Source organism: Orbicella faveolata, unplaced genomic scaffold (genome assembly GCF_042242905.1).
Source record: "Orbicella faveolata isolate gen_17 unplaced genomic scaffold, um_ofav_v1 contig_1, whole genome shotgun sequence".
Lineage (NCBI taxonomy): Eukaryota > Metazoa > Cnidaria > Anthozoa > Scleractinia > Merulinidae > Orbicella > Orbicella faveolata.
In genome coordinates this window covers 19,182,501-19,201,821 of record NW_028301536.1, presented here as the reverse complement: position 1 = coordinate 19,201,821, position 19,321 = coordinate 19,182,501, and the positions used below count along the sequence as shown (strand labels likewise).

Sequence of the window (19,321 nt, the reverse complement as noted above, 5' to 3'; positions counted from 1 at the left end):
AGTTAAATTTTCGTTCCATTTTATCAATGGTTAATTATTTTCCCGCGTTGCCTTTTTGCTTTCTTTGTTTTTTCGATTGTCTTCATTTTTGGACAATAAAAATGATTGATTCTGTAGACATTTTAAATACACTATAAATGTTTCTTTTTTTCATTTGAGGGGTGCACAGAAGACTGGATTTCCGATAAACATACAAGCTATTCAGAAATGGTGCAGGAGAGAATTGTTTGCCCAAAGAACGATAACGTAGGTCTAGAGAAAAAAGGACAAGAATTTAGGTATGAAAAAGCTATTTATACTAAGTTGAAAGAGATGCCTTCGAGTGGCTCTTGCATAACTTACAAATTCTTAAATAGCCTACTAGCCCCTTAGGGATTCACGCCTAAAATACTTCTACAGTTAACACGAACCATACATAGTAAACATACTCCAGTGTAATAGCGAAACGTTGCAAAATATATTTAAGGTCATTCTCCAGTACTGCATTGCGCATTCCTACTGCGCTTGATTTCACGCGTGATTAGCGCGCGCACATCAAAAAATGGCGGCTTTTTCTTCACAGCTGGACCTCGCCATAGAGGTAAATCGTCATTTTCTCGCAAACGAGTATGGTGACCTATCATTTTTTTCTGTTGTTTTGAATTGAGTAACAAATTTCTCTGTGTAAAATAAATATGGACCAATTCTCAGTGTAGAACAAGAAACAATCGTCGGAAACGTGAATTTAGCAAGCAGTCGTGACTACAATCATGGTGCTATTATAAGGATTTATATGGGTATAAACAAGGTGCTGTTGCTCCTGAACGAACATGGGGACCCCTCATTTTTAATTCAAAATTTAAGTTCCTGTAATATGAACAATCAATAGGCAAAGTTTCACAGAAGTCTCAGGGCAGGTTCTATTTCAGTGGAATGACCTTAATCTTTAACACTCCTACACTTCTAGGAGTCTTGACATATGCAGGTTTAAACGACTGAACTTTAACTGCAGATGAAAATTTATGCAAATCCAATGAAAGTTACAAAATGTGATACAAGATTCTCATTTTACATTGCCGCTGACATTTTTACTGGAAAAATTTTCAAAGTTGACTGTACTCTTCATCCAAAGTCAATATTTTGCTTAAAGAATTCAGATATAAACTATTTTTTGTCTTAGTTACTCGTAGTTGTGATTCAAAAGCTAATCAAAGTCAAATTTTTGCATCAATCAATTTCTTCAGCGCTGTGTCTATTCCAAGAGCTCTCCCTCTGCTGCTGCTGTCCGTGTAACTTGGACATGATTGATGAACATACCCTTTGCATATCTTGCTCCTTTTCCTGATATTCTTCTTTCTCTGCCAGAGAATTCCTGTCTAACCAGTCAATGACCTCTATGGCCTTACTCTTCGCCGTGTCTATCTCAGCGGAGCATAGCTTGCTCTCAGCGCTTGAATCTTCCACTGCGTGTTTGACGCTGAAGGCGTAGTTCTCCAAGCTGTTTCTTGCAGCGATCGTTTCTCGTTGCCTCTCGTCTTCTTCCTTGTATTTCCTAGCATCAGCTACCATGCGGTCAATGTCTGCTTTGGATAGCCTTCCCTTGTCGTTGGTGATGGTGATATTGTTGCTCTTTCCAGTGCTCTGGTCCTTGGCGGACACGTTTAAGATCCCGTTGGTGTCGACATCGAAAGAGACTTCGATCTTCGGCACGCCGCGCGGTGCAGGGGGGATTCCCGACAGATCAAATCGTCCCAGCTGATTGTTGTATTTGGTCAAAACTCGCTCTCCTTCAAACACCTGAATGGAGACGGCTGTTTGGTTATCTGAGTAGGTTGAGAACTCTTTTGAAACGTTGGTTGGAATTCGGGCATTGCGTTCAATTAGGTTGGTCATCACTCCACCAGCGGTTTCAATTCCGAGACTTAGCGGTGCAACATCGAGCAACAAGACGTCCTTGATTTCTGAACTCTGGTCACCGGATAAAATTGCGGCCTGGATTGCGGCACCATATGCCACCGCCTCGTCTGGGTTGATCGACTTGCTCAACTGTTTGTCACTGAAGAATTCTGCAAGGAGTTGCTGTACCTTTGGGATTCTTGTAGAACCTCCAACCAGAACCACCTCGTGGATCTTGGATTTGTCAAGCTGTGAATCAGTGAGTGCCTGTTTCACTGGTTCCAGACATGAACGGAAGAGATCCAGACAGAGTTCCTCAAATTTCGCGCGGGTAATCCTGGAGTAGAAATCAATACCATCGGACAGTGAGTCGATCTCGATATTGGCCTGAGTACTGGACGACAGGGTTCTCTTGGCTCGTTCACAAGCGGTTTTCAGGCGGCGTAAGGCTCTTGGGTTGTCCTTGAGATCTTTCTTGAACTTGCGCTTGAATTCTTCCACGAAGTGATCCACAACGCGATTGTCGAAATCTTCTCCACCGAGATGTGTGTTGCCGGCTGTGGACTGTACCTCAAAGAACGATCCTTCGTCTATTGTCAGTACAGAGACGTCAAAGGTTCCTCCACCGAGATCGAAAATCAGGACGTTCTTTTCCCCGCTGAGGTTCTTTTCCAATCCGTACGCGACAGCGGCAGCCGTGGGTTCATTGATGATTCTCTTGACATTCAGCCCCGCTATTAGTCCAGCGTCTTTAGTGGCCTGTCGCTGTGAATCGTTGAAATATGCTGGCACTGTGATGACTGCGTCCGTCACTGTCTCGCCCAAGTAAGCTTCAGCTATCTCTTTCATTTTCGTCAGAACCATGGAGCTGATTTCTTCTGGAGTAAAACTTTTCCACCCCTCGTTGGTCTCTACTCGGATTTTAGGTTTCCCGGCCTCGTTGATGACTTGGAAAGGCCAATTACTTCTGTCCGCTTGAACATCAGGGTCGTCAAACTTCCTGCCGATTAGTCTCTTGGCATCAAAGACAGTGTTGCTTGGGTTCAATGTTGCTTGGTTCTTGGCTGCGTCGCCGATCATACGTTCCGTTTCCGAAAAAGCAACATAGCTGGGAGTTGTTCTGTTACCTTGATCGTTGGCGATAATTTCAACTTTACCATGTTGAAAGACTCCAACACAGGAATAAGTCGTTCCAAGATCGATTCCGATCGCTGGAGCTGTCTTGACTGACATCTTCGGTAGCTTCTGAGAAAATCCTCTTGTATTTCTTCTTGCTCAGTAAACTTTTAGTTTCGGTAAAATTTGCCTGCGTCGTGAAACTGGCCTGTATATATACCCCAGTTTTAAAAGTACCCCACATCACGTTTCCAAAAATAGAAAAGTGCTGACTTCATTTTCCTCGGAATGTGCCAATGAAAATGCTTTTATTTTGGGTAAGAAACATCTAGAATATTCTACAATTCGTATTCTTGAACATTTTGTCGATTTTACACAGCTCTAGATACTCCTAAATTTTTGTAGAATGATCTCGTTTTAGGAACCGACATAATCCACGCGGTTCTTCGCGGTTCTTGGTTTCGCGAAATTTCCCCTCGTCCCAAGCTCTCTCGGGACTCTTCTGAGCCTCCCGTTAGAACTTGTTTGACCAGCCGCTGCACTTGAAATTCAATATGGCGGCCGCGAAGTTGTCTTTGTTAGTGCTTGGAATATTAGTTCATATTATCTATCTAGCCTCTATTTTCGATATTTATTTTACTTCTCCTCTTGTTCATGGTATGACGCCTTATAAATCAACTCTCAAACCTCCAGCAAAAAGGCTGGTTCTGTTTGTTGCTGACGGGTTGAGAGCGGACAAATTCTATGAACTTGATCAACACGGAAAAACTCGCGCGCCGTATCTCAGAAGTTTGATCGAGAAAAAAGGCAGCTGGGGCGTGTCACACACACGAGTTCCTACAGAATCTCGGCCTGGACATGTTGCTCTTATCGCTGGATTTTATGAGGATGTTAGCGCTGTGGCGAAAGGTTTGTTAAGGAAGCTATAAAACGAACTATCCATATTGGCTCTAGCGTAGGGCTGGGCATTGTATCGAAAACGAAGCAATCGAAAAGGAAGACCTAAGCATGATGTACCCAGAACACGAAAACGAAGCATCCAGAACTCGAAAATGACAATCATGTCCAGAAATGATTTGTACATCAATCGCAAAAAATAACGAAAATAACAAGGTTTCGTGCTAGCTAACGTGACTAAAATAACAAATTGAACAAAGTTTTCATTGTACGAACTAACAAATGTATGCGTGTGACGTGAAATAAAAGAGCAATGAAAATAAAAGATAGCCAGCTTGCGTGAAAATAACAAATTACATCTAAAATGCAAATGCTTAAAGGAAGAGTGGCTTACAGACTAATTTAAAAATAACAAAAAAGTTACTTGTAAAATAGCAAATGTATTGAGAATATCAAGCTCAGGCAGAGTTAACAAACCCATGGGTTTCAACCTGTGAAAATTATTTTCAGGAGTCCACAATTTTATCAAAACAATGAGATGTTTTACAATAAAATCACAAATCCAGTAGAGAGATCACATGAAGTGTCAACAGGAAAAGTCATTAATTTGTGTTAGGCTAAAGGTAAAAGATTGTAATGACTTGTCTTGGGCCCATAATCAAAGTAACTTGTTATTTTTGTGGTTGCCTGCATTTCTGGGCAGATAAAAAAAAAAAAAAAAAGTTGCTCAGAACTAAATATTGAAGCACCCAGATTTGACATCAAGCATTCAATAGTGGGTTCTAATGTCACCAGAAATTAATATTTTTGATGTCACCTATGAAAAGAGTGACCAACATAAGGTGAGGGAGTTGATCATCAACCTTTTTGAAAGAAGCCTAAAAATGCCATTATAAAAAGTGCAGGAATGTTTGAACTGGAATGTGATGTAAGAATAATTCAAAGGAAAGAGAGTACTGACAGTCAAACATAAATTAATAAACCTACCCGCTTAATGGCCCATTTTGTCTGTTGAAAAAAATCTTTGATTATGAGTTTCCATGGATAAACTCCTTTCCTTCCCCTTCTAACATTTGTGAACTTCAAAGATATAAACTTGAGCAGACTGTTAGGTACATATATTTCAGCAATATTTTGTTGTGATTTTTATTTTAAACGAGAAATAGTTCTTATGTTCTGACAAATTATTCTGACTTAAACCGTGTTCCTTGTTTTTTGAACTCATTTCAAGTACATTGTCTCCTCTTTCCAGGTTGGAAAGAAAACCCAGTAGAGTTTGACTCTACCTTCAATCAAAGCCGTTACACATGGGCATGGGGAAGCCCTGATATCCTGCCAATGTTTGCCAAAGGAGCCAGCGGGAGCCATGTCTTTACCTCTATGTATAAGAATGTGGAAGAAGACTTTGGAAATGAAGATGCCTCTAAACTCGACACTTGGGTATTTAATGAAGTCAGAGGATTCTTAGGTTCTGCAAGGAAAAATAAGACTTTGAAGAGAATGCTTCATGAAGGGCAAATTGTGTTTTTTCTTCATCTTTTAGGTATGATATCGTTCCTTAACACTGGGTTGTGCAACAGGTCAAAATCCAGAAAGCATCTTCAATGACAATTCAATTCATTTTAAGGAGAGCATTTATTTTGTTTTTCATTTTGTTTTTCAAAACAATAAATGTTACATGTATTTGGAGGTGTCATTGTTGACCATTGAATATGTCCGGTTCAACTTTTGATAGCAGTAGCTTACTGTGTTTTGTTGTCATTTGTTTGTTGGTGGCTTTATCAGGGTTCTCAAGGTTCTCATATGTATATGGCCTATTTTTAGAGAAAGTTTTTGGGAACAAGGAAAAAAAGGCACTTAAAAAGGGTTTAAATGTTCATTTATGTCGATTTTCATAAATCCAGACATATGATACTTAATGCAAAGTGATATTTATAGGAACTGAATCAAGTTGATCATTCAACATGCCAGTTGATCCAAGGGACAGGGTCACACCCATTTTGGTGACATCTTGTGCACCTACTTAATTTTGTTCACACCTTGGCCATCACAATAATGACTAACGGAACAGCAGCAATGATTACAGCAATGGTAACTGTTTAAGTAATCTGTGAGGATAATTTATATAATATGTTTTAATGCAAAACATGTTTTGATAAAAATTTCAGTCACCTCACAGATTGCACTTATGTTCAGTTGTAATCAAACTCACTCTATATTCTTGTTTTGCTTTCTGTTGTAATAAGTATTTCTTATGTTTTCTATATAACCTGGACATGGTTATTTAAAAGTGTAATTTGGTTTTAAAACCAGTGATTAAGTGAGGTCCACTTAAAATGGGATGACATAGCTCTTAAAATAAAAGTGAGCTGTATTTCCTTTTTCATTAACTAGGAATTGACACCAATGGTCATGCCCACAGACCTACATCACAAGAATATGTCAGGAATATTGCTGTGGTTGATGAGGGAATAAAAGAAATGGAGGAATTAATTGAAGAATTTTATGACCATGATGGTCAAACAGCATATGTAATGACAGCTGATCATGGTATGACCAACTGGGGGTCACATGGTGCAGGGCATGCTCATGAGACTCTAACGCCATTAGTAGCTTGGGGAGCTGGTGTACGTGGACCCATGATACCCATTCATGGTGCTGATATTCCAGATGAAACAAGAGAATGGAACCTTGCTTGGCTAAGAAGAACAGATGTCAATCAAGCTGACATTGCACCACTGATGACTTCCTTGATTGGTGGGTTTGTGTGAGCCAGAAAATAGCATAATATTATATTACAGTTTAGATCATAGGAAGTGTCCTTCTTATCCGGAGTTTTCTATGGGGTTAGAAGAAAGCGTGGGAGGTTTGGTGGCCTAATGGTTCACATGCTGGACTCTGGATTGAGCAGTCTAGGTTTGAGCCCTGGCTGGGGTTGTGTTTTTGGGTGATTAATTTTACTCTCACAGTGCCTCTCTCTATCCAAGTGTATAAATGGGTACTGGACATTTTCATGCTGAGGGTTAACCCTGCAATAGACTCTGGCATCTTATCCAGTGGGGAATAGAAATACTCTTAGTGACTTAATGTTACAGAAACTGGGATAAGCTCTAATGTTATGGACCACTTGGCCTGACATGAGCATTACCTTTTGTGGAAAATAGGGAAAAAATGAAAAGGCAAGCGATTTAAAGCTATACAACTAGGCTGAGATAGGCAGGATAACAGCACAAGGTTTTACCCTAAATTGTTTAATTTGCTTTTTAACCCTACTCTGCCTACTGCTAGGGTGTGATAGAAATTGCACTGATTTCAAACTTTGTAATATAATGTATTCAAGCAGTAAAAATGAAACTTCATTTTCCTAAAAGTCATTGGGGAAGACTTAAGCATGTCAATTTTTTCTTGCATGAATTGAGTTTCCATGACAATCATGTTTTAAGGTAGCAAATGTGAGACATCATTTTGGGCAATATGATGTCATAGTAATTGGCATGTGACAGCTGCTAAAATAAATATTTTAGGATATTTTCTGTACAATATAATTTTCAATGCAAGAGCTTTGCTAAAGGGTGGGTCACTTCCCCTCCCCCCACCACGCAAAGCCCAGGCATGATAAGTTTAAAATAAGTTTTTAAGTTGACTTTCTATTTCTTTATGTTAACACTCTGATCCTTCTAACTAACATAACTTGTTTGTTCCTTAGGTGTACCATTCCCTCTGAACTCTGTAGGCATTTTACCAGTGGAATATCTGAACAACACTGAACAGTACATTGCAGAAAACCTCTTTATGAATTCACAACAAATTCTTGCTCAGTACAATGTCAAAGAATTGTTCAGAAAAGAAACATCTCTGTGGTTTTGGCCTTTTACTTTGTTAGCAGGTACTTGAATGCTTGCACTCTAGTTTATATTTGCGAGTTTTAGGAACACTATGGGAAAGCTCTTACCTTTACAGAGAGAAGCACAAGGAAGTGCTCCCAATATTTGTCCATATGGTAGTAGATACACAGGGGAGAGGCTTTTTAATATTCTCTTACCAGCATGCTTTCAAGATAAAGTGTAGGAAGATTGGGGAGAGAAAAATGTAGAGCCTGCGGAGGCTGGGGAGCGAAAAAAGCAAGTGTGTTTGACTCTCTTCCTATAGACCCTTCCTCTTTCTCCAGAAAGATTGTAATGAGCTACTTACAATAGTCATAAATACATTGTCACCTCCATAAGCGGATGCCCCTGGGACAATGTGAAGTGACGCCTTAATAGAGTTGTCCTTTCCATGTCCCCTTGAAGGAGGAGAAAGGCTTCACTTAAAAACAATTTGTCCGATTTTTTTTCTTTTATAGGTGCAAAGAAAACGGGAATGATTCGAGACATAAAAGAGTTCATGCGAGCCAGGAAGTACAATGAAGCTGTTACGCTCAGCAGAGATCTCATAAAGCTTGCGTTGCAAGGACTCAATTACTACCAGAACTACGACAGAGTGTTCTTGAATGTAGTGGTCACTCTTGGCTTTTTGGGATGGATATTTTGCATTGTGCTTCAGATTATCGACGAGCATAGCGACGTCATGAAGGAGGCGTCCAAACTCAACAAGGAAGACTGCCATCCGTTGATAAAAATCTCATTAGTAGACAGCACATCTTGTGTCTTCGCTCTTCTTGTCATTCTTTTGTTGTTGATTCAGAAGGCGCCGTGGATGTATTATAGTTACTGTTTGATGCCGTTGGTGTTTTGGAACCGCATTGGAAAGCGACTGCACGTGATTTATGCTGCATTGGATTATATCCGTGTAAAACAGTTGCGACGTAGAGTGTTGTTTACAGTCTTGTTTGGTGCGTTTTCGTTAGAGATTCTAGTGATGAGCTTCTTCAGGCGAGAGATTCTCTCCGTTGGTCTTGTGTGCCTTGCGTTGTGGCCATTTGCCACCCCGCTGTACTCCAACTGTAGGTGGTCAATGATGTGTTGGACGATCCTTAGCTTTGCTCTCTCTGTGTTTCCTGTTCTTCCCGTGGTCGGACGCGAGGCCAACTACTTCTTAGTAACCCTGGCAGGAGTTTTAACTTTGGCCGCTTTTGCCTCTCTGTTGGTTTATGCCAGTAACATTTCACAGCTACTCAAGACGGAAATAACCAAATCTTTTCAAATACTTCTATCTCAAGCGCTTCTTATAGGCTTTGCGGTTTACATTGTTAACAGTACAGCGTCAAATCTGCAGCGAAAACTTGGTCTTCCAGTGCTGAACCAACTTGGAAGTTGGACGATTTTCCTCTCGTCGTTTTTGCTTCCCCTGATCAACTCCAGCAATTTGACCATCAGATTGTCAAGCATCGCCATCGCGTTTTCCTCAGTATATCTATTGATGAGCACTGCTTACGAAGGCTTGTTTCTGTTAGTCCTCTCGCTGTTGATGGGGGCGTGGCTGCTGTCCGAACATAAACTTTCTGGCAAAACTCTTAACACGTTATTAGAAACACAACTAAGCAGTGATGATGCCACAAAGACCCACCAACCGGCATGGAAGGTTCTAACTAAAGGCATCGATACACAGCTCATTAGAAAGCTCACTTTGGAAGACCTTCGTTGCGCTTATTTCTTTGTCTTCTTCATTGTTGTGGCGTTCTTTGGAACGGGTAACATTGCAAGCATTAACAGTTTTGACCCTGCCTCCGTTTACTGTTTTTTAACAGTATTTTCACCATTTGTCATGGGCAGTCTGCTACTCTGTAAAGTCCTTATTCCCTTTGTGATTGTAGCGTGCGCGTTCGACGCTATACACGTGGTTTTATCGATACCAGTTCAAAGCCTTGTGTTGATAGTGCTTGTCATGACGGATCTAATGGGACTGCACTTCTTTTATCTGGTACAAGATAGCGGCAGCTGGCTCGATATCGGAACAAGCATAAGTCATTATGTGATTATGATGGCGTTCATTATCTTCTTGCTCCCTATATTCGGTTTAGCAAGACTCTTTACCGGCGCCTCTTTATCATTAAGGACGAGCAAGAAGAAAGCTTAACAGAGACAGTGTGTTAAGGACATGTTACGCGAAGCATTTTTTTCTTGCCGCTTGCAACACAACAAACGTTTCTTTGCTTGAAACCTGCAAGTTTTTCGTTGCAAGTTGCAAGAAAAGTCGAGCTATGTAATTATCGAAATTATTTCAGGAAATTGCTGGGTGTGGCACTCGTGTAGTTTTCTTCAGTCGTCAGCATTGTAATTTATTTCCTAGGAAGATATTAATCACAGTTATATTTATAATGGCTCAAAAATTGCCACTGGTTGTATTTCTCTCTATCATAAATAAATAAATATAATCAAATGCTGATCATCAATGCTGTTTGCTTGTATAGAAAACTTCGTGTAAAGACGAACAACACGTGACCGGTGTCATGTGATTACAGAAGAGTAGTGGTTTTGGCCATAAGGTAGTGGCGTACGTTTTCATCAAAGTAACATCAATTATAGAATGTTTGAAATTCCTAGTTTGCCGCTGCTAGCTAGCTGTATCATGGCCGCGTTAATGTTTGCATGTGTCCCATGCCACAACGCCTGTAAAGATTGGTTTCGCTTTTGTGTTTGACTTTTCTTACTTTACGCTTCCCTCCCTCCCTCCCTCCCTCCCTACCTCCCCCCTCCCTCCCTCCCTCGAGGCTTGTTGGAGTCACTGAGACACGAAAACCTCTGTCCGCCAGGCAGAGACTCGGGCAAAGGGAATTCTCAGTTGATGGGGAATGTCAGGGCAATATCGATAGATTTTCAACATCTTCGTCTCAAAATGGATATAATGTGCGCATTCTGGCCTGAAGGAGGGGGCATGTTGTAGGGAGCAAACTACTTTTTAGGGTTGGGCCATTAGAAAAGTCATGGTGGCGGAGGAGAGAGGGAGGGTTCTCGGTTTGGGGAAATGCCAAAAAGAAAATTTTGCGGGAACAAAACTCACTTAAACGAGCAACCCAGAAGCAAATTCTCACAACGCCGGGTAGAAAAGGTATTTTTGCCTTCAGAAGAAGACAAAATCGTTTATGCATGGCCAGACGAAGACGAAAGGTGCGTTCCTTTGGGGTGCTCTGGATCAGGATCAGAAAACCAAGATCATTCTGATCATGGTTTATCAAAAGAACCGACGAATCCACTCTGGTCGCGGATTCCTCTGCTCCTTTGATGCATGATCCGAATGATCCTGACCAGATCACCCCAAAGGAACGCACCCAAAATTAGGCGAGTAGCCCCTGGGCAGAAATGAAGCAATGGTATGATGGACACCATGCAAACTGGGTTTTACAAGTCAGCCAATAGAAAGTCGTCATTCTCACGGCCCAACTTTAGGCTTATTGCACAAAATGGTAGACCGGCTGGCGCCAATACCTATCGTGTCAGCAAAGTAGTCAATATTTACTAAATCTACGAAACAGCTGCTTTCAAATCATGAAGCGTGCCCGGAATCGGGAGCGACTTTTATCCATTCTGGACAATGTTACAGCTGTTAGCACGCGGGTGACCAGTCTTATTCGTTGCAACAAATTCGCTGAAGTCGAGAGTCTACTTGTTCGTCTCCCTCACACTCGAGCATACCAGGATAATGAAGAGATTACTCGCGCAAAAATTGCGCTTGCCTGGCACAATAAAGACGTACAAACGGTTTACAAACTTATAGAGGTAAAACCATGATTGCTTAACGTTTCACATGTAGTTCCCATTTCACTGAAATACAGGTTTCTGGTATGCATGTTTCAATTATCGCCCGAAGATGTTCGTTTCTCTGGAAATTGCTCATTTCTAAAAATTTCATTCGTCATGTAGGAAGGCAAATTCTCTAACGGTGAAGATCTTATTGTGATGTGGGATCAGGCTCATGTTTATGAAGCTAAAGCTAGGACTCCAGTGCAGCGGCATCGCCTGAGACAAAGGTTTGTTGGGAAATATTTGGTTACGTACTGTTCTCAAATGGTAACCGCACTTATCATGGGTAAAATCTTGATGTAATTGAGTGTCAGTAAAAATGCGATCAACTCTTCTATTGACGCTATTATTTCCCTAAATCAGAACGTTCTTGGCCCGTAAAATTCTTTCTCGTTCACTGTAGAAATAAGACACAAGTGGTTCAGGCATTTTTTGTAAGTTTTAATCGCTTCATGCCTTGTCCGTTTCATTAGAGTTTTATTGAGTCTGCTTTATTCATTCATCGTCGCTAAGCGTTAAGAGTCATACAGCAAGAGTTGTTTGGTGCATATTACATCTCCAAAGTGAAGAGTAACATATTTTTTGAGTTTAAGTATCAGATTGCTTGTACATTTTTCGATGAAATTCGTCGCAGTTGGGTTTTTTTCTCTGGGGAAGGACTCACACACAAACTGTTCTATTTTTGAGGCAAGACTTTCAGCATGACTATTTTTGCAGAAACATTTTCCAAAAATTAAGCAATATGACTAGTTGATATGGTGGAGAAAAACACGGACGAAACTGACAGATCCTTCGGCACTTTGGATTTGTACTAATTACATCAATTCAAAGTTTATAAGAATCGGTAAATAGCCAAATCGGCTATGAATTCGAGGTCTTTTTGCAACAAATTATCAACCATATAAATAACTTTTGATTGCGCTTGGCGACAAAAAAGCAGCACGTTTAGGCAGAGTATGCTGACTTGTTTGATATCGCCGGACACGTACATCCTCTCTGACTTTACCGGTATACCGTCTTCAAGACTTCTTCAACAATTGTGGATTTCACACACATTCTGATTACGCAACTGGTTGATAAGATCTTATGTTTGAATTGTCTTCCTTTTGACCTAGAAGTAAAAATAAATCTAGTCCCTCGAGATTGACCCGGTGGTATAGACAACGAAAAAGTCTCGTTTGCGACACGCAGAGACGGCATAAGGTCAGGTCACAGACCAAGATGACAATGATAAAGTGTCAAAAACGGTAAACAAACAACTGAAAAAATGTTTACATTAGAAAGAATTTTACGCCTTTTCCTCCCACATTTACATTTTATACAACAACGCAAATTCCGATCGGCCAAAACTTATATAAACACACATACTAATACTCTGATTGTTATACTTTCTTGACCAATGATACAAGCAGCAAGCTCTTTTTTTTAGGGGCGTTTATAGAACAGAGATGGAAAACGCTGTTCAGATCTTTCTGTTAGCGTTCGCAGCCCGGACTCGTCCCTGGTCTCTTTAGTTTTTCGCGAGAGATATGGGAACAAGTCATGCTGTTATCTCTCCCCGCGCGCGGCGCGCGGGTACCCCTCAACGAGACTGGGTCGATTCAAAGACTTATCTCTTTCACGACCCGTACCTTAGGTTATGCTAGATCTGTAAATTTCCGTCACTAAGCAAATTTCCTTGAGCAAGTGTGACGGGTTAATTCTTTGTAGATTTATGCCACCGCGAAGCATTTGCCCTTCCGGTATTCGCAAAAAGAGAGGAATCCCCAAGGAAACCTGCAATGCATTACAGGCGTGGTTTAAGGAGCACATTGACAATCCATACCCAAATGCAACAGAGAGATTGATGTTGGCAGAGCAACACGGACTTACTTTGGGTCAGGTAATCTTCTCTTTCAGAAAAGTTAAGTGGGAAAGAATAGTGTAATATTCTACTCTGGGTATTATTATTCATGACATGGTAATAAGTTATGGGGAATTGATCTGGCCTGGGACAAGCCCAAGACCAGCGAAAATAGAAGTGGACAGCTAGATCAAGCCCGACTTCTCGTTGGGTGGGAGGGTAAGTCACCAACCGCTTCAATTTTGCGGCCTCGAGTAGAGTGATGTAGTGGAACACGAGTAATTAAATTCCTTTATAATGTCATTTGCTTAATCCCCAGCGTATTAATTACCAATGCAAATTGAGTATACCGAGCTCGCCCCAAGGGTATGATGGACCGTCGTGGTGACGTCCCCTACTATTTTTGTTTCCATCTTGCTGATACCAGTATCCTCATAGCAAGACCTTTCATTTGTTTTTTCGGGTGTTACGTGGATTTTTCCGCCTTTAGTGACACGGAGCAAACACAGAGTTTCTATTTCCAATGAGTCGAGAAGTTCCAGCAGTCTTTTCTCAGTTACGGTGTGTCAGCTCCTGGGTATGTGTAGTCCGATCACCTCCCGTAAGCTATCACTGCACAACATGCTAGAATTTTCCCAGTGAAAACACTACAATCAGACCCTGTTGTGTGTGTGATCAGCTAATTTAAACGAGCAACTCTGGTAAGCGATCGCCACCACTTTCAGAGTGCCAGTTGATGGCAATATAATTCGAAAATCTACAATCTTTTTTATTGTTGCTGTAGCTTAAGAATTGGTTTGCCAATGCCCGAAGACGTCTCCGGAACGACACGCCAGGTGAATGCCCGAAGACTCTCCGGCAAAACCGACGACGATGGAAACCGACGGAAGACGCTACGTCCTCAGTGAACCAATTAGAGGAGAGTTTAGCTTTATCTTTGAGTGGAACCCAGCTGGAACAACCTCTAAGGTATTAAAGAAGTGTGGTACTGTTAACGTTTTACGTTATCAAAAGTCACAGTTCACAAATCGGTTACGAGTGAGGAGATAAAAGTTGGAACAAATTTTAAAATAATGGAAATCGAACAAACAAAACCAGACAATCCAAAGAAAGCGATAAAGCACGTTAAAAAAGGGAAAGATTATTTCTTTGTTCTATGCTCAAAAGAAACAGTCTTCGTTTTTCACTTAAATTTCCAATTGTCGGCCACTTTGCGACAAGAGGATCGCCCTAAGATTCTTCAATGGCGCGCGTCCTTGCGTGAATTTAGCGTATCTGATTGGTAGACATAATGTTATCCGCCTCTTCAGAGGAAACGCCTTAAACTACCCCGTTGCACTATGTTTTCGCGGGAATTTTGCGGATGGGTGATTTTTTTTTTATTTCTCGGGGACTTATTTTTACGCTTGTTTAAGGCTGGCTTTTCTTGCTGGGCATTAATCTTGACGATTTTCAGGAAGTCGCGTTTAATTGGAATGGAAAATTTATTTTTTTATCTGACTACATGCAGTCGATATCATAAGTGAAAGAACATGTAAAGATGTAAAACACGGTAAACGGGTATCACTCAGTATTACAATTACATCTTGTCCTAGTGACTGGTTGCTCCTGTAATGGATCAGCAATAACTATAGTACCAGTTGATGCATTATCACACCTGTAGTTTACCGAGGGCAATTTTATCGTTTTATTTCTAAACGTTTTGATTCTAATTTCATTGTGTTGCCTCTGTAGAAAGAAAAGTTTTAACTAAATGTCACGAAAAAGATTCTACATGTGATTTTTGTATGCATAATTTTGCCAGCGGAGAAAACGGTTGCAGGAACATTTTGTTCAGGTCGTGGAAAAAAACCGTAAACATGGCAAAAATTAGAACCCGCAAAAATTTCGTGTCACACGTTATTTGCCAACAAGCTACATGACTTTAGCAGTAACATTCCGACACGTTTATTTCTGATTGCAGCGTTGACACTAACCTATCGCCTCAAGTGTTGTGGAACAACTTTTTCAACTATCCAGGTGCAAGCTCTGTGATTGGTGGCCCACTGGCACAGTTCGCGCCTTTCGTGGCCACCAGTCCTCCCTATCAGTTGCCTTGGTTACCCAACGTTAGGCTATTGTCCGTGATACCCACCGCAAGATTTCCGACTGGTGTCAATCTCCAAAGTCCTGTTCGCTGGAACAGTCCCACCTGGCAGGGATATGAAGAGTGTATCCAGTCTATCCAGAGTGACGAGTGAATAAAAAGATGTAGTAAATCGGAAGGCTTTTGGCTTTTCATAAATTAGAATGGAGCCTTCTAGTTCATATTCTTTAGTAACCCCATGTAGGGGTCATACAGGACATTTTGTTTCCTAATGTTGTTCACCATTTTTTCCAGTCGCAGTAAACCTCTGTTAAGACGCTTCTCGTAACTGATCGAATTTAGATCCGGTAATTATTTTACTAATCGTTGCAGTCGGTGTTGATCATTCAGAGATTAACTAACAAATTTACAAACTAACGAATTTACAAACTGCTAAGTTAGGGCCGTTCTGGGTCCATTTATAATCTTTCTGTAAGACAACCTCGGTCGTCAGATTCCGTATTTCTCGGAGGGAACGTAGTTACAGTTAACCTCTAAGTCGTGCAGAAAAGACGAATTTAAACATGCAGTTAGACCAAACGAGAGTTGAATATCGTCACCGTATCTTTTTGTTAGTTGGGTTTTCATCAAGTTATATAAACTAATTTGGTTCATGACATCGGTTTTGTTAAGGGTTTAGATTATGATGACGTCTCCAAACACTTTTTGATATTTATTTCAACATAAAAAAACTGAATGCAAGAACTTAGAGCTTAAATATATGTTAAATTATATCAATTTAAAAGTAATCCTTAAGAAGTAACTTCAGTCTGTAGTAAATCAATTATTTGGTATACCGAGGTATTGGAGTACTTGTTAACGTTAAAACATTGTCGCGTAACTTTTCTGACCATTTTTATTCTTAGTCTGTGAACTTATTACGCTATTGGGCGGAAAGAAAATGGCAGATGGCAGTCATGTGCAATGCAGTAGTCCCCCGGCCCTAGTCGCGCTCGACTCATTCCGCTCACCTTATTATTTCTTCATAGTACTCGGGACAAAAAATGTAAGCGAAAATAGGGCCTCAGCTCGTAGTCAACACACAGCCCGTGCACTCCATGCGCCTTATTAACACCGCCGTACCATAACATGAGAAAGTCTGCGTCTCACTGGTGAGTTTGTACAACAACTGAGCGTACACCGTGGTTTCCTGATCTTGCGACCAAATATGTTTTCTAATATCATTCAAATGCGTAATTGTAATAAAAGCATTGTGCCAGGAATGAAGCTCATTTTCAAGCTCAGCTGGCTTTTCTGGCCTGTGCATCTTCAAAATAAATCTCGGCCAGTGATAAGCTCTCTACCAGCGGCTCTTGGCTACGTCCCTGTGTCCAATACATCTTTTTGTTTTCGGTACGATCCACGAGCTATTCCAAATTAACGCTGACCCTTTGAGGCCCACTATTTTTTCGAAGCGAAGACAGGAGGTTGGGGGCATACAGAGTATAAACAGACGAAAAAAACTGCTTCTGCGACAAAATCTGTTTATTGTTAACGGGGTAATACAATACCAGGTATATATTATCATTGAGACGTATTTAAAATACACTATTAAATAAATATATTAGTTTTAATTTTCTTTAAGGCATCTTAACAATTGATTCTGGTGACAAATTCTTGGTACGTTTGTCGGCAGTAGAAAACAAATCGCAGTACTTTCTGCCTAACAAATACTTTTACAGAATTCGATCAAATTCAAAATGGTCCTTCGCAGTCTTTGATGCACCACAAGGAAGAATTTGGTTTTATCAGTATCAAGACCGTTTTCCCGAGATGATTGTGGCCTTCTTGGATCTGCCACAAAAAAAGGAAGAGACTGAGGGATGGCCGCTTCTCATCTGAAAGCGCGAGAACGTTTGGGAATGAGACAGTAAAAACCAAAAACAAGACAGAAATAGAGACAAAAGAGAGCGAGCAAGGAAAGAAAACTATAACATTGCTTTTCGGCGTTTTCCTCTTTTTCCCGGACTTTCCTCTTTCACTTTTTCGTGCTCCGTCTTGCATCCTTGCTTTCACGCAACTCGTGCGCTCTCGGAGAGAGGCTACGAAGAATGCTCGTAAATAACGTGACCAAACTGGTCCCTTACTCCGTCTCTACACATCTTACCGGTCCTGTTTTTGAAAAAATAACAGTAAGGTAGTCTAATTTTCTTGTATGTATAAGACCTTTTTCTGACAGATCAGTTGTCGTCAAAGTGATTTCGCTACCACCGGGTGTATCGACTTGATTTCCTTGGCGGTCATTGGTAACATGTGATCGTGTTCATCAATAAATTTGGTTGGTGTGACTGTGCAGTATGGCATATGACAGTGTGGTCTGTTGAGTGCCGGATAGTACTGTCTGTAACAAAGATAGGCAAAAAACAGGCCTGCAATAAACAAACAAAGCAACATTTTTGTCATCAAGAATGATTCATAATTTAATTTGATTTTCAACAGACAGAATCGTTATTCTCACACACCACTAGTAGTCACGCCAAGCTGCCTGTCTAAGGTCAGAGGACCTATTCCCAGGCCCTAGTGGTGTGAGAGAAAAATATTTTCCACTAATTCGTTTCCCTGGGCCACTGTAAAGTTACATGCAACTCACCTTGTATTGAGCCAACCGTTATGTCTAGAAAAGGAACAATATAAAAGGAAATCAGATTATAAAGCAAAACAAATATGAGCTAAAACTGGAAAAATGAGTATCTGAAATAGACAGGTTCACGCTCTTAGTTGCATCATGGGTAACCAGGGCAAAGTTACAAAGAAGCAAAGTTTTTCTTTATATTTCCGTTCTGTTTTCATATTTGGGGACAAAACAAATACGGTAGATGGAGAAACCCCTTTTCTAGGTTTACCAGTGTTTTTGAGCCGATGAAGTGATTGTTGTGGACGTAGGAATATTTTTATGGTTAAAACCAAAGAATTTGATCAAGTCTTAGCCACTCAAGCCCCATAAATAACATCTCCGTTACTCTGATAAGTAGGCTAATGCCTAGCTCAGTCGACACAAAAACGATAGTAAACGTAGAAAAGGGGTTTCTCTATTTACAGTAAAAGTTTCTTCACGAAAATGAAGCTCGGAGCGGAAATATGAGGAAAAACGTATCTTTTGCCACTTTGTTTCTTTACAATCTTGCCCTGATTACCCATGATGCAACCAAGAGCATGAATCCGTCTATTAACATTACAGTCGCACTACCCTTAATGTCATCATATCTACTGTTGGTGGAAACCTCTCCTGTGAGGGTACATGTACTTAGCTTATTACTGGTTAGCCTCAGAAAACAGACTTCTCTTATCTTGCTGTCAGTCTCAACTCCCAAAAACTTCATACCATTGGCTTAGCTGTACAGAGCACCTTACAAGAAAATTCAAAATCAAAGCCTGAACCATTCAGAGAATGACAGATGATTTTTGTTGAAATGCATTATCATTATCAACTTTTTTCAAGTGAAATCTTTATTGTCTCTGCCTCTTTTTTTTTTTTTTCTCGGGGGGGGGGGGGGGGCATCCAAGAAAGAAGCAAGTTTACAAGGCTTGTCACTGGGCGCAACAACAAACAACAAACAAAACTTAAAGAGAACATTTATTGATTCTAGTTTACAGTACCTTGCCAGTGATGACGATAATCTGAGTATCTTGTGAGTGTTATTGCTGAAGCAGTTATAACAGGTGTCAAAGCAACACACAGTTTCCATCCTTGTCCTCTTCCCTGTGCTTGGAAGCAGTGTAACTTTCCCGCAAGATAAAGTGACAAAAAACCCAGGCCACTGAAGGAAACTGCATGTAACAAAATGA

At 40.6% G+C, this 19,321-nt stretch overlaps 4 protein-coding genes across 4 annotated transcripts in view; 2 read left to right on the top strand and 2 right to left on the bottom strand.

Moving 5' to 3' along the window:
• Positions 1–802: 802 nt before the first annotated feature.
• Positions 803–3,171, bottom strand: LOC110057004 (heat shock protein 70 A1-like). Its single transcript, XM_020763579.2, has one exon. It carries the CDS (start codon positions 3,106–3,108, stop codon positions 1,207–1,209), a length of 1,902 nt encoding a protein of 633 aa, XP_020619238.1. The 5' UTR covers positions 3,109–3,171; the 3' UTR covers positions 803–1,206.
• A 335-nt stretch (positions 3,172–3,506) lies between these two features.
• On the top strand, positions 3,507–10,219 carry LOC110057007 (GPI ethanolamine phosphate transferase 1-like). Its single transcript, XM_020763582.2, has 5 exons — positions 3,507–3,900; positions 5,141–5,431; positions 6,283–6,645; positions 7,595–7,774; positions 8,231–10,219. Exons 1-5 carry the CDS (start codon positions 3,546–3,548, stop codon positions 9,901–9,903), a joined length of 2,862 nt encoding a protein of 953 aa, XP_020619241.1. The 5' UTR covers positions 3,507–3,545; the 3' UTR covers positions 9,904–10,219.
• Positions 10,220–11,261: 1,042 nt separating this feature from the next.
• LOC110056972 (homeobox protein six1b-like) lies at positions 11,262–15,650 on the top strand. The gene is made up of 5 exons (XM_020763540.2): positions 11,262–11,543; positions 11,688–11,794; positions 13,278–13,449; positions 14,195–14,379; positions 15,374–15,650. The coding sequence occupies exons 1-5, from the start codon at positions 11,313–11,315 to the stop codon at positions 15,648–15,650; spliced, it is 972 nt and encodes a 323-aa protein (XP_020619199.1). The 5' UTR covers positions 11,262–11,312.
• Positions 15,651–17,002: 1,352 nt separating this feature from the next.
• LOC110056957 (phospholipid phosphatase 5-like) overlaps positions 17,003–19,321 on the bottom strand; it is a 5,665-nt gene continuing 3,346 nt past the window's right edge. Inside the window, exons 6-8 of the mRNA XM_020763523.2 lie at positions 19,133–19,303; positions 18,126–18,149; positions 17,003–17,904 (exon numbers count right to left, since the gene is read on the bottom strand). Of these exons, the coding sequence (XP_020619182.2) occupies positions 17,726–17,904; positions 18,126–18,149; positions 19,133–19,303 (374 nt within the window). The 3' untranslated portion in view covers positions 17,003–17,725. The remainder of the gene's footprint in view (positions 17,905–18,125; positions 18,150–19,132; positions 19,304–19,321) is intronic.